At 40.8% G+C, this 13,710-nt stretch overlaps 1 protein-coding gene and 1 pseudogene across 18 annotated transcripts in view; both read right to left on the reverse strand.

Annotated features, from left to right (window-relative positions):
- Positions 1-13,710, reverse strand: part of APAF1 (apoptotic peptidase activating factor 1) — a 113,263-nt gene that overhangs the window by 89,409 nt on the left and 10,144 nt on the right. For 10 of the 18 annotated variants that reach the window (XM_032645636.1, XM_032645640.1, XM_032645639.1 and 7 more), the window contains exons 1-4: positions 13,230-13,411; positions 10,195-10,368; positions 9,875-10,061; positions 9,021-9,218 (exon numbers count right to left, since the gene is read on the reverse strand). In XM_032645636.1, coding sequence (XP_032501527.1) covers positions 9,021-9,218; positions 9,875-10,061; positions 10,195-10,332 — 523 coding nt within the window. In that variant the 5' untranslated portion in view covers positions 10,333-10,368; positions 13,230-13,411. Of the gene's footprint in view, positions 1-9,020; positions 9,219-9,874; positions 10,062-10,194; positions 10,369-12,832; positions 12,967-13,229; positions 13,708-13,710 lie in introns of those variants that run through there. The other 8 variants (XM_032645632.1, XM_032645629.1, XM_032645641.1 and 5 more) reach the window with 6 other exon arrangements.
- Positions 3,691-3,803, reverse strand: LOC116761378 (annotated as a pseudogene).

The raw sequence follows: 13,710 nt of genomic DNA on the forward strand, positions 1-13,710 counted from the left end.
GACAAGGCAAAGAAAGTATCCTGATACAACTAGCTAATGAATTTTTCAGATTTAAATTTAAGTATCAAGCGAGGAACCAAGATGGTGGAGTAGAAGGACGTACTCTCACTCCCTCTTGTGAGAACACCAGAATCACAACTAGCTGCTGGACAATGATCGACAGGAAGACACTGGAACTCACCAAAAAAGATACCTCACATCCAAAGACAAAGGAGAAGCCACAATGAGATGGTAGGAGGGGCACAATCACAGTAAAATCAAATGCCGTAACTGGTGGGTGGGTGACTCACAGACTGGAGAAGACTTACACCACAGAAGTCCACCCACAGAAGTCCACGCACTACAGTGAAGATTCTGAGCCCCACGTCAGGCTTCCCAACCTGGGGGTCCAGCAATGGGAGGAGGAATTCCCAGAGAATCAGACTTTGAAGCCTAGCGGGATTTGATTGCAGGTCTTTGACAGGACTGGGGGAAACAGACACTCCACGCTTGGAGGGCACACACAAAGTAGTGTGCACATCAGGACCCAGGGGAAGGAGCAGTGACCCCAGGGGAGACTGAACCAGACCTACCTGCTAGTGTTGGAGGGTCTCCTGCAGAGGTCGGGGGGTGGCTGTGGCTCACCGTGAGGACAAGGACACTGGTAGCAGAAGTTCTGTGAAGTACTCCTTGGCTTGAGACCTCCCAGAGTCTGCCATTAGCCCCACCAAAAAGCCCAGGTAGGCTCCAGTGTTGGGATGCCTCAGGCCAAACAACCAACAGGGAGGGAACCCAGCCCCACCCATCAGCAGACAAGTGGATTAAAGTTTTACTGAGCTCTGTCCACCAGAGCAACAGCCAGCTCTACCCACCACAGGTCCCTCCCACCAGGAAATTTACACAAGACTCTTAGATAGCCTCATCCATGACAGGGCAGACAGCAGAAGCAAGAAGAACTACAATCCTGCAGCCTGTGGAACAAAAACCACATTCACAGAAAGATACACAAGATGAAAAGGCAGAGGGCTATGTACCAGATGAAGGAACAAGATAAAATCCCAGAAAAACAACTAAATGAAGTGGAGATAAGCAACATTCCAGAAAAAGAATTCAGAATAATGATAGTGAAGATGATCCAGGACCTCAGAAAAAGAATGGAGGCAAAGATCGAGAAGATGCAAGAAATGTTTAACAAAGACCTAGAAGAATTAAAGAACAAACAAACAGAGATGAACAATGCAATAAATGAAATGAAAGATACACTAGAAGGAATCAATAGCAGAATAACTGAGGCAGAAAAATGGTTAAGTGACCTGGAAGACAAAATGGTGGAATTCACTGCTGAAGAACAGAATAAAGAAAAAAGAATGAAAAGAAATGAAGACAGCCTAAGAGACCTCTGGGACAACATTAAACACAACAACATTTGCATTATAGGGGTCCCAGAAGGAGAAGAGAGAGAGAAAGGACGAGAGAAAATATTTGAAGAGATGATAGGCAAAAACTTCCCTAACATGGGAAAGGAAATAGCCACCCAAGTCCAGGAAGCGCAGCAAGTCCCGTACAGGATAAACCCATGGAGAAACATGCTGAGACACACAGCAATCAAATTGGCAAAAATTAAAGACAAAGAAAAATTCTTGAAAGCAGCAAGGGAAAAATGACAAATAACAAACAAGAGAACTCCCATAAGGTTAACAGCTGAATTCTCAGCAGAAACTCTACAAGCCAGAAGGGAGTGGCATGATATACTTAAACTGATGAAAGGGAAGAACCTACAACCAAGATTACTCTACCCAGCAAGGATCTCATTCAGATTCAATGGAGAAATCAAAAGCTTTACAGACAAACAAAAGATAAGAGAATTCAGCACCACCAAACCAACTCTACAACAAATGCTAAAGGAGCTTCTCTAAGTGGGAAACAAAAGAGAAGAAAAGGACCTACAAAAACAAACTGAAAACAATTAAGAAAATGGTCATAGGAACATACATATCAATCAATAATTACCTTAAACGTGAATGGATTAAATGCTCCAACCAAAAGACACAGGCTTGTTGAATGGATATAAAAACAAGAACCAGGGCTTCCCTGGTGGCGCAGTGGTGGAGAGTCCGCCTGCCAATGCAGGGGACACAGGTTCGTGCCCCAGTCCGGGAAGATCCCACATACTGCGGAGCGGCTGGGCCCGTGAGCCATGGCCACTGAGCCTGTGCATCCGGAGCCTGTGCTCCGCAACTGGAGAGGCCACAACAGTGAGAGGCCCACATACCACAAAAGAGAAAAAAAAAAAAAAGAAAGGGCATCATCAGAAAATTTACAAACAACAAATGCTGGAGAGGGTGTGGAGAAAAGGGAACCCTCTTGCACTTCTGGTGGGAATGTAAATTGATACAGCCACTATGGAGAACAGTATGGAGGTTCCTTAAAAAACTAAAAATAGAATTACCATATGACCCAGCAATCCCACTACTGGGCATATACCCAGAGAAAACCGTATTTCAAAAAGACACATGCACCCCAATGTTCATTGCAGCACTATTTACAATAGCCAGGTCATGGAAGCAACCTAAATGCCCATCGACAGACGAATGGAGAAAGAAGATGTGGTACATACATACAGTGGAATATTACTCAGCCATAAAAAGGAACAAAGTTGAGTCATTTGTTGAGACGTGGATGGACCTAGAGACTGTCATACAGAGTGAAGTAAGTCAGAAAGAGAAAAACAAATATCGTATATTAACGCATGTACGTGGAACCCAGAAAAATGGTACAGATGAACCAGTTTGCCGGGCAGAAGTTCAGACACAGATGTAGAGAACAAACGTATGGACACCAAGGGGGGGGAAAGCCGTGGGGGGATGGGGATGGTGGTGTGCTGAATTGGGAGAATGGGATTGACATGTATACACTGATGTGTATAAAACTGATGACTAATAAGGACCTGCTGTATAAAAAAAATAAATAAAACAAAATTCAAAAATTCAAAAAATAAATAAAAATAAATTTAAGTACCTATTATCTATAGTATCAAAGGTCTTTCTCTCCTAAATTTATAACTAAATTAGGGCATTATTAACATACACAAGAAAAATGAAACACTATTAGCTTTAAAAAGAAAGCCCAAAAGACCAACTGATCTGCAAATCTCCTACCATCACAGTAAGACAGTTAAATACAGAAGCATTAATTTCGCATTTCAGAAAGAATCTAAACATCTTGACTATGGGCACAAGAGGGAGCAATTTAGCCTTGAATGAGGCTTGTACCTATAATTTCATTCAGAGAAACTTAATCAGAGGAAAATTGCCTTTATTCAGAGAAAATTAACCCCTCCTACTTTCACATGAGGTTTATGCAGGTAGCAATTAATAATCTAACAGCATCAAGGAAATCTTGGGAAAGAAGGAAGCAAATAGGTAGACAGTCTCTGAAGAAAACTTTCATACTTTAAAAACTCAGCACTTAAATAAAATTGTATGAATGGTTTAAAAATACATCAACTCTTTATAATTTCCCTAAATAAATAAAGGGTTGAACTTTCAAAAGGAAAGTGGGTTTCCTAAAAATGTATAGGCATAAGTAGTTAAGAACTTAATAGTATTTTTTTTTTTTTTTTTTGCTGTAGGTATGTGATTTATTTTATTCTTGAAGAATCCTTCCAAAAATGTTAATCAAAATAAGAACAAAAAGCCTCGGGCGTGAAAAAAAAATATGGAATGCTTCACAAATTTGCATGTCATTTCTCGCAAGGATTAGGGGCCATGCTAATCTTCTCTGTATCGTTCCAATTTTAATATATGTGCTGCCGAAGCAAGCACTTAATAGTATTAATTTACACCAAACACCGCTCTAAGATAACAAAATTTCTGTAGGAACACAGTTTTAATGAAGTTTGTAACCCATACAGTTACCCACTTACAAAAGAAAAAAAAAAGGTTTTATACTACAATTAAACAGCAAAAATCTAATATTCCTATATTTTAGAATGGAAATGAACTCCAGAGATTAAAATTCATCTTTAGGGGGACTTCCCAGGCAGTCCAATAGTTAAGACTCCACGCTTCCACTGCAGGGGGCACGGGTTCAATCCCTGGTCAGGGAACTAAGATCCTGCAGGCCACGCAGCACGGCCAAAAAAAAAAAAAAAAAAATGTTTTTCTTTAGGAAAGTAGCTACTCTTGAACTAGTGGATATACAAAAGCAGACTCCAAATAGATTAAAAAGCTAAATATGGGGCTTCCCTGGTGGTGCAGTGGTTAAGAATCTGCCTGCCAATTCAGGGGACACAGGTTTGAGCCCTGGTCCGGAAAGATCCCACATGCCGCGGAGCAACTAAGTCTGTGCGCCACAACTACTGAGCCTGCACTCTAGAGCCTGCGAGCCACAACTACTGAAGCCCACATGCCTAGAGCCCATGCTCTGCAACAACAGAAGCCACTGCAGTGAGAAGCCCACGCACGGCAGCCAAGAGTAGTCCCCGCTCGCCACAACTAGAGAAAGCCTGAGTGCAGGAACCAAGACCCAACGCAGCCAAAAATAAAATAAATAAATTTATTTTTTAAAAAAGCTAAATATGAATGGTAAGACTATAATAGGAGTACTTAAGAAAATTCAGGAAATACAAATTAGAAGGCAAAAAAATTAATTTGACTACATCAGAATTAAAGATTTCTATCAAGGACATCCAGGACAAAATTAATACAGATAATATAAGGAGAAAGTATTTACAAAGTCTAAAAGCAACAAGCCCTACTATCTAGAATATATAAGAAACTCCTAAAAAGCAACAAAATGGAAAAACCAACAAATGTTATCAACAAAATTTATAAACAAGGAAACCCAAAAGCCTAAAAAGCTTATGAAGAAATGGTCAAACTCAAATTATCAGAGAAATGCAAATTAAAAGATATCACTTTACACCTGCTGGCCTGGCAAAAATTACAAAGCTGGATGATACCTAGTGTCACTAAAGAAGTGAGGATACAGGAGCCCTCACATGCTATTGATGGGAATGCACAGATTGGAGGGCAATCAAATTTGATATTTATATATCCTGTAACTTAGAGATTCTGGTCCTAGCTACATATACTCAAGAAATTCTCATTTCTGTAAAAGTTCAACCAAGCTTTGCCGGGCAGCAAGCTTTGCCAGGAGACAATCTATATATCTATTAACTAGGGAATGAACAATAAAATGTATTGGAGATACCCCATGGAGGGTAGCAATCAGGTGTAACAAATAATATGTACATACAACAAGGATAAATCTTAAAAACATAGTGTCAAGTGAGATAAGAAACAGAAGAAAATAATTAACTTTAACATGTATGCAAATTTAAAATATTTACATATAAACAAACATTTTACAAAAAAACGTACATTACACATACATTTACAAAGAATATACAATAAATACATTAGAAAGATCGCCTATGGGGAGGTGTGATTCTGTGATTAAATATATATTTGGTTTTCATCACTCTTCCTGGCACACAGCTCTAAGATCCTTGTAATTTCCCATATAAGAGCCTTAGGGGCATCTTTTGTTATACTATTTAGTTTTGTTCCTGAAATAGCTCCAGGGTATAAAAGTGAAATGGTGTCTTACATTATTCATATAACAAGCCCCTTTTAACCACACCTGAGTTTCTGTTAATAAAGTGATTTCTGAAAAGCCCCTAGATAACCTAAGGACGGGGGCTGGTTACCAGAGGAACCAACCCCTTGATTAGAGTTGGAACTTTCAGCCCCACCCTCCAGACCTCCAGAGGAGAGGGGAGTGAGTGGCTGGAGATTGAGTTCAATCACAAACGGCCAATGATTTAATCAATCATACCTACATAATGAATGAAGACTCCATAAAAAAACCAAAAGGGCGAGATTCACAGAGCACCTGGGTTGCTGAACACAAGGAGATGTAGGAAGAGTGATACACCCAAGTTGGGCACGGAAGCTCTACACCCCTTCCCACATACCGTGCCCCATGCATCTCTTCCATCTGGCTGTTCCAGAGTTTTATCCTCGTATAATAAACCAGTAATCTAATAAGTATAGTTGTCAGAAGCACAGGTAACAACCAACCTGGACTGGCAATTGGCATATGAAGGGGTTAGGGGGCAGTCTTGTAGGACTGAACCCTTAACCTATGGGATCTGATGCTATCTCCAGGTAGATAGTTTCAGAAGTGAGTTAAATCATAGGACACCCAGCTCGTGTTGAAGAATTGCTGGATGTGTGGAAAACTCACACATCTGGTGTCAGAAATGAAGTAGTGTAGTTGTGTAAAGGAAACACATAGGAGGAGTGTGTTTTCCTTTAGAGAAGGGAAATGAGAATGGGAAATTTTTAAAAGGAAATAAACACAGCAAGAAGCTAAGTCTTAGATAGACCTAATAGGATAATGGGCTATAAACTAAATATGATTTACTCAATCTTCTGCACTTGAGATCTCACAAAAGCTTATAAGGGATATGAATTAAGCTCATTATGCACTGGACAACTGCTAATATCTCTGGCATTTTCTCAAAACAAAGTGGTGAAAATCTATTCCGAGACCACAATTTATACAATATGATTCCTGGCTAGTTAATTCCATAAGTTGTTGGTCAATTTTAACCCCTAAAATTGAAAATTCACCCCAATAATATAGAGCGATTAGAACTGATTTAAAGAGCACATTTTAACCCTATAAATTGGTATATTATAAATACATAGTTTAAAGGAAATTCATCACTATATTGAAAGGAAGACCATTTCTTCACACTAAAGAAATTTAAGCCAATTTTATCCTGAAATATCCTTGGTGATCAACTTTGCAGAAGAGGGGGAAAAAAAAAAGTGAATAAATAAATAAATCCTTAGCCCTGAAATGTGCATGGCTCTGAGTCTCATGAAACTTCTCTACAATGACAAAGGAGAAAAACCAGGGCTTAGGAATTAGGCCTACTTCTGACAAGAGTATGATCAATACTGTTAACAAGGGCTGTGAAGTATTAACTAAAACCAGGTGTGTACAATAGATGTGCCCTAGCCTCCATTTTTCTAAATCTCTCAGGTGCTGACTATTTATTCTATTCATTTTTGTCATCTTGTCATAAACTATCTTCTTTTTCTTTTTTTTTGGCGGGCCTCTCACTGTTGTGGCCTCTCCCGCTGTGGAGCACAGGCTCCAGACACACAGGCTCAGTGGCCATGGCTCACAGGCCTAGCCGCTACGCGGCCTGTGGGATCTTCTCGGACCGGGTCACAGACCCGTGTCCCCTGCATCGGCAGGCAGACTCTCAACCGCTGCGCCACCAGGGAAGCCCGTCATAAACTATCTTAATTGGTGATTATATATTGCAAACAAAAAAAAGTTATTAAGCACTAGAAGTCAGGAACTATCTTTTTAAGTTCCCCGGAAAATGGATGGAGGCAACGAAAGACTGAGGAAGCTATATAATATTCCTGATAGGGAATACCCTGAGAACCTACCAGACTCATTAGGGTCAACAGTGCACCTGCCAAATGTCCTAAATCCTCTTCTGCACCATATGTCCTTCCCCACTCCAGTAACTACGCAATACCCTTCCCACCTTCTCTACTCTCCCATCCTTGCCTAGTCGGCCTTGCAAACTTCTTTCTATTCTTCCTTCAAACTCCAGCTAAAATGTCATTTCAGGAAGCCTGTCTTGTTCATTTTCTTCCCCCAGACAGAAAGCTTCCTTCCTTTGTTCTAACTTTGCACCTTATACTTGCTTCTACTGTTCAATTTATCACACATGACGTAATTTGTTTCTATGTCTGCCTCCCTTACCAGACCGTAAGTAAATTCCTTAGATGCACAGGCTTCTTTTTGAATCCCTTTTGCCCCAAAACAGTGCCAAGATCCATAATAGGTTCTCAAGTGTTTATTGAATACATGAATAATATCTGAAGCAAGGGAAATCAGTTGCCAGATGTCAAATGAATCTATAAAGCCTGCCTGCAAAAACCCATTGGTTGTTACAGTCAACTCCCAATTTTCTTTTTCTTGAGATTACACATAAGATAAACAAGTTACTAAAGATTTTTATTTTTAAAGATAAATAACTGATAGAATTAATTGTGGAAATGGAATTAATAGTTTATTTAATACAGATGCCAAATACATGGGAGAATCTCCCACTGGGATGGTCCTTATTGGAACCGACTTTCCAACAATCTCCTTCCCTACAGCACTCTGTGCCAAAACAGACACTCAACTGACAGGAAGCTGTAAGTCTAGTACTGTTGAAAGTCAGGGATACAAGCTGGACAACCTTTCAAGATACTTTCTCAACCCTACAATTCCCCCAATTATTAAGATACAAGGGAACTAGCTTCATTCCATTGATAATAAGTGCCATCTGGTAACACATGAATTTATTGGCCTGGCTAATCAAGCCTGATTGTGACAGGCAGGGCAGAAAATAAAATTCAAATTCAATCACCTGCGGTAGGCAGAAAAATGCCCCCCCACCCTGCTCCCCCGCACCAGCCAATGATCTCCACAACATATGCCACAGAATTTGTAAATATATCACCTAACACAGCAAAAGGGACTTTGTAAATGCGATTAAATTAAGGATTTTGAGATGAGATAATCCTTGATTATCCAGTGGGCCCCATGTAATCACAAGGGCCCCTGTAAGAGGGAGGCAAGAAAGTCAGGGGAGGAGATGTGATGACAGAAGCAAAGACCAGAGAAGAGAAAAAGATGTGAAGATGCTATGCACTGCCAGCTTTGAAAATGGGGAAATGGACCATGAGTCAAGGAATGCAGGCCACCTCTAAAAGCTGGGAAATGCAAGGAAAAGGATTCTCCCTAGAGCCTCCAAAAGGAACTAAGCACTGCTGACACTTGGATTTTAGCTCAGTAAGAGCTATTTTTGTCTTCTGACCTCCAGAACTTCAAGATAATAAATTTGTGTTGTTTTAAGCCCCCAAAAGTTTTGGTAATTTATTACAGCAGCAACAGGAAACTAATGCAATGCCTAAACAATATCTTCTTAGCCAGCAATGGTAATCAAAACTTACCTTCTAAGAAAGAATGATCTCGAACAGCTTCTGCAGCTAATACAGACTTCCCACAACCTGCCATTCCGTATATGGTGACCCATCCCGGTTCACCACTCAGTTTGAAGAGCTTCTGCTGAATTGCTTTCACTAGCTTCTTCCTAGTAACAAAAACAACGGGCCTCTGTGGTACTCCACCTTCACACAGGACTGTCCTTACTGAAATCCAAAACAAAACAAGCATGAATGAAGAGAACTGAAATGGTTACTCAAGTAATACCATAAAAACCAAGGAGAGCAAGGCTGAGGTCTCAGCCTCAGAATTTCCAAGAGAAATAAGAAAATGTGGCTAGCATATTAACTTCAACTTTGATTTCTCAGAACACCCAGAACGAAAGCAAACATGTACCTCTCAAGATGACTAAAGACAATGAAAATCTCCATCTGTATCTGCCCTTACTCACCCTATTCCTCCCTGACTCTCCAATCTTTTTCTCATACTAAAAACTGAGAAGAGAGTGTAAAGGAAAGAATATGGAATTGCTTTCAAGAACACAGATTTCTAAAGATTCTTATTCTTTCCTATGCTTGAACTTGATAAACACAAAACTGAAGAACTTAAATAAAGGACTATAAATTGCCATATTATCTCTAAAAATTATGGTATGTATATTATTACCTCAGCAGTAGATAGTTCACTGGGCAAGGAAATGAGAGAGGTAACATAGATGCAAATAAAAATATTTGAATTGGAAAACGATAATTTTTTCACATGCATGATTCAGTGAACTGATCAGTCTCTCTAGATTTCATCTACAATAAGACAAAACTGCAGCAACGGAGCCTTTATGATAGAAAGTATCATGGATACAAACCATATGAAGTTATTCCACCTGAATCTTTGCCATTGGAAGAAGATAGGACAGGAATGCCACCATGGAGAAGGTAGGCAAGATCTTTATACCCTTCGTGTAGCAGAGCATTGTAGAATGATATATAGGAATAATTATCTTTTTCAAGTATCGTTTTAATTAGCATAGCTGCTCGTTGCCGTTGGGTGGGCTAAAAAAAAAAAAAGTAGTTTAGTATACTACAAAGAATATATTTGCAACATAAATTAGTGGAGACCAGTACAAGTTTTGAAATAAATTCTAAAAATTTTTAAGAAAGCATAGACTGCCTCAGAGGGCTTTACCTCATTTTTTACTTTTTCCTCCTCCGACACTGTTAAAACTCCATCACTAATCATGTGATCCATGATGTAGGATGTTTTGACGTCCCTTTCCAGGGCTTCTCTATGTTGAAGCAAACAATTTCGAGCTTTTGTATCCATCCTCCCTCAAATTTTTCCTTCTCCGTCAACCATGAGCTACAGGCAAACATCAAAATATTTGTCAAGCCAATAAAGATATGAAAAGATGTATAAACTCACTGGTAATGAAAAATGTAAAGAAAGTAAGACTTCTTTTGCAAAGTTTTTTTTTTTCCTATTTATTTAAACAGAGTTTATTTAAACTCTCCTACGTGTCCGCCCACAGAAAGGAGGACGGAAGGGGGACGCCGAAAAGAAAACGAGTAGGCTGTCTGCACCGCCAGTCACTCTGTCCTCCCCTGGGCTTCATCTATGTCCTGGCTTTCCCCAGTGGACTTTCATCAGCCAGACATGCAAAGATTTTTTTTAAATAAACAAAATCTAATGCTTTCAAAGGTGTGAGGTAATGGTTATTCTTTTAAGATACCTGAGGAGAGTACAAAGTGGATGCAACTTTTCTGGAAGGCTATATAAGTTAAGATGTGTTTAAAGTAAGCATTCTCTTTAACCCAGAAAGCCCACTTCTAGGGATTTACCTCAGAGAGATACTCATATATGTATGCAAAAATATCCACAAAAAGGGTTAATAGAGAGTGTTTAGGTAAGATAAAATATTAGAACAACCTAAATGCCCATCATTCGGAGTATGGATTAAAAAAATTAGAGTATGGGGCTTCCCTGGTGGCGCGGTGGTTGAGAGTCCACCTGCTAATGCAGGGGACACGGGTTCGTGCCCCGGTCCGGGAAGATCCCACATGCCGCGAAGCAGCTGGGCCCGTGAGCCATGGCCACTGGGCCTGCGCATCAGGAGCCTGTGCTCCGCAACGGGAGAGGCCACAATAGTGAGAGGCCCACGTACCGAAAAAAAAAAAAAAAAAAAGACTATGTACATAAGATGGAATATTATATAGCCATTTAAAATAAGACATCTCCATGTACTGACATGGAAAGGTGCTCATGACACGTCACTGATTGAAAAAAATTTAAATATGATGCCATGTATAGCACAAAATATGTGTTGGTCTCATATAAATGCATAGAGAGATGTTTAGAAGTCTGTTCAACAAAATGTTTGGGTTACTTCCAAGTAGCAAGATTTGGGGGGAATTTTCCCCCGTTCTTTTTTCTTCTTTTCTATACTGTCTTAATATTTTTTCAATACACATTATCATTTGTACAATTTTAAAACTTCCTTTAAAATTTCATAAACAATGGTCATACTAAAGTCCTAATATTTATAAACTACTTGATTTCTTTACCATCATTAAGACTAAATAGAGCATTCTTGGTATTATTAGTTCTCACTCAAGATGAGTGTCAGCTGGTAGGTCTTCATTGGTAAACACATTTCTCATGTGCTTACTCCACTAATTTTTCAGCTGAGCTGCTAACTATGACAAAGCAACAGAAAATATCCTCTGATGTCATTTCTTAGACTAGGAGGACACAAAGAATAATATTCTTCACAGTGTAATACTCTAAGTTCCTACCGACTTTATTTCAAATATGATGCAAATTTTTCAATAGGTATAAAACCCAGATCAGAACATTTTTAAGTTTTTAAACAGAATCTATCCAATGTAATAATACAGTGAGTGTCTAAATGTGCTTATTTATATACTCATTCAATAAACATTTGAGCCCCCCCTGTGTGTCAGGCCCTCAATCTACAGAGATTAAATCATACCCCTGAAGGAATTCACAATCTGGTAGGAGAGTAAAATTCAGATAATTATAATGTGATGTACTAAGCGCCAAGGGATAAGCACAAGTAATTTTGAGCACACAGAAGAGGAGCAATAATCATTAAGCTTCATTAATCAGTAATCAATAATGACTATAAAAAGTACCACCGAATGTGTCACTTTCAAACACAGGTAAGTAGAGAATTTGCCTATGCTTGTCAAGGTTCACAAAATGCCCAGAAGTGGCATGAAACTGATTGATAAAAGAAAAAGTTATGGTTAGGATCAAGGCTACATTTTTAAATGTTAGTGTTTTTATGATCTCAAGTTAAACATAAAACGTCCCGGGCTTCCCTGGTGGTGCAGTAGTTAAGAACCCCCCTGCCAGTGCAGGGGACACGGGTTCGAGCCCTGGTCCGGGGGGAATTCCACATGCCGCGGAGCAACTAAGCCCGTGCGACGCAACTACTGAGCCTGCGCTCTAGAGCCCGTGAGCCACAACTACCCTGCCCGTGTTCCACAAGAGAAGCCACCGCAATGAGACGCCCACGCACAGCAACAAAGACCCAATGCAACCAAAAATAATAAACTACTTTTTAAAAAATCATATTAAAACATAAAACGTCCCTTAATTTTTCAGTAATAAAACTCTATTTAACAAAACAAAAATGAACTTTTTAGCTTTTGTCCAATAGCTAAGGCAAGAGACACACTCTGACCACCTGAAACTAATTTCCAACTTTACCTAGCCCTATTAAAACTAAAGACGTTAAGTTTTATACGTTTTTTAACTCTGTACACATTTAGATATTCTGAACAAATTCTCAGTGTCCCACCTTCCATAACCACATCAACATGTAAAGTCAGTACTCTCCAGGCTTGTGAAATATAAAGAACAGCTTCATCCAGGAAAACCGTAATAGTTGACCATTTCCTCTTTAGATAATTTCACTTCCTGGTACAGTATCAGAATGATTAATAATAATTCCTTGACCCAGAATTCTGAGTCTCTAAAATCGACTACTGAACCTCCGAAGAACCGGGCTCGGGGAGAAAAGCGAGGCGCAAAGTTACCCAAACCTTCGCACCTGGGTCTTCACTGGGAAGAGAAGCCCTGAAGGGACAGACCGGAAAATCAAGGTAGGGGTGAGTGGAGGCAACCGGACTTCCAAAACGAAATTCGGGGCTCGGGCCACAGCCCGGGGGCAGGTCGGGGCCTCACAGGTGTCTCACCTGGGCCTCCGCAGCCGGGGGTGCTCCTGAAGACCCCCGGGAATCTCCGACCTGCGGAGGAGGCGTCACCCCCGCAGGCGGCCCACGCAGTCCCGGGGCGCCAAGGTGAGTATTCCAACCCAGACACAAAGGAAGGAGCGCCACTCGGACTGTCGTTCCTTCCCTCCCGCTGCAGCTGCACCCGGGCGGGAGCCCGGAGCCACTGCGGACGCCGCCGCGTCTACTTCAAGTCCTCGCGGGTCGCTGACAGCCCAGACGCCTCACCTCCGGCTCCCTCACCCCTTCTGCCCAGGAATAAAGCCAGCCTCTCCGCCTCAGGACCGTGGATCAGTGAAAACCCGCCAGCCCGCCCCCCTGGGACGACGCCGGCCCGCGCACGCCAAGAAACACACCCGGAACCCCTCCAGGCGTCCGTCGCCGCGCGCGCTCCGGTCCCGACTACTGCCCGCGCGCGCAGAAAAAAGCCTCCACAGCACCAACG

The sequence above is a fragment of the Phocoena sinus genome, chromosome 10, assembly GCF_008692025.1.
Source record: "Phocoena sinus isolate mPhoSin1 chromosome 10, mPhoSin1.pri, whole genome shotgun sequence".
In the NCBI taxonomy this organism is placed as follows: Eukaryota; Metazoa; Chordata; class Mammalia; order Artiodactyla; family Phocoenidae; genus Phocoena; species Phocoena sinus.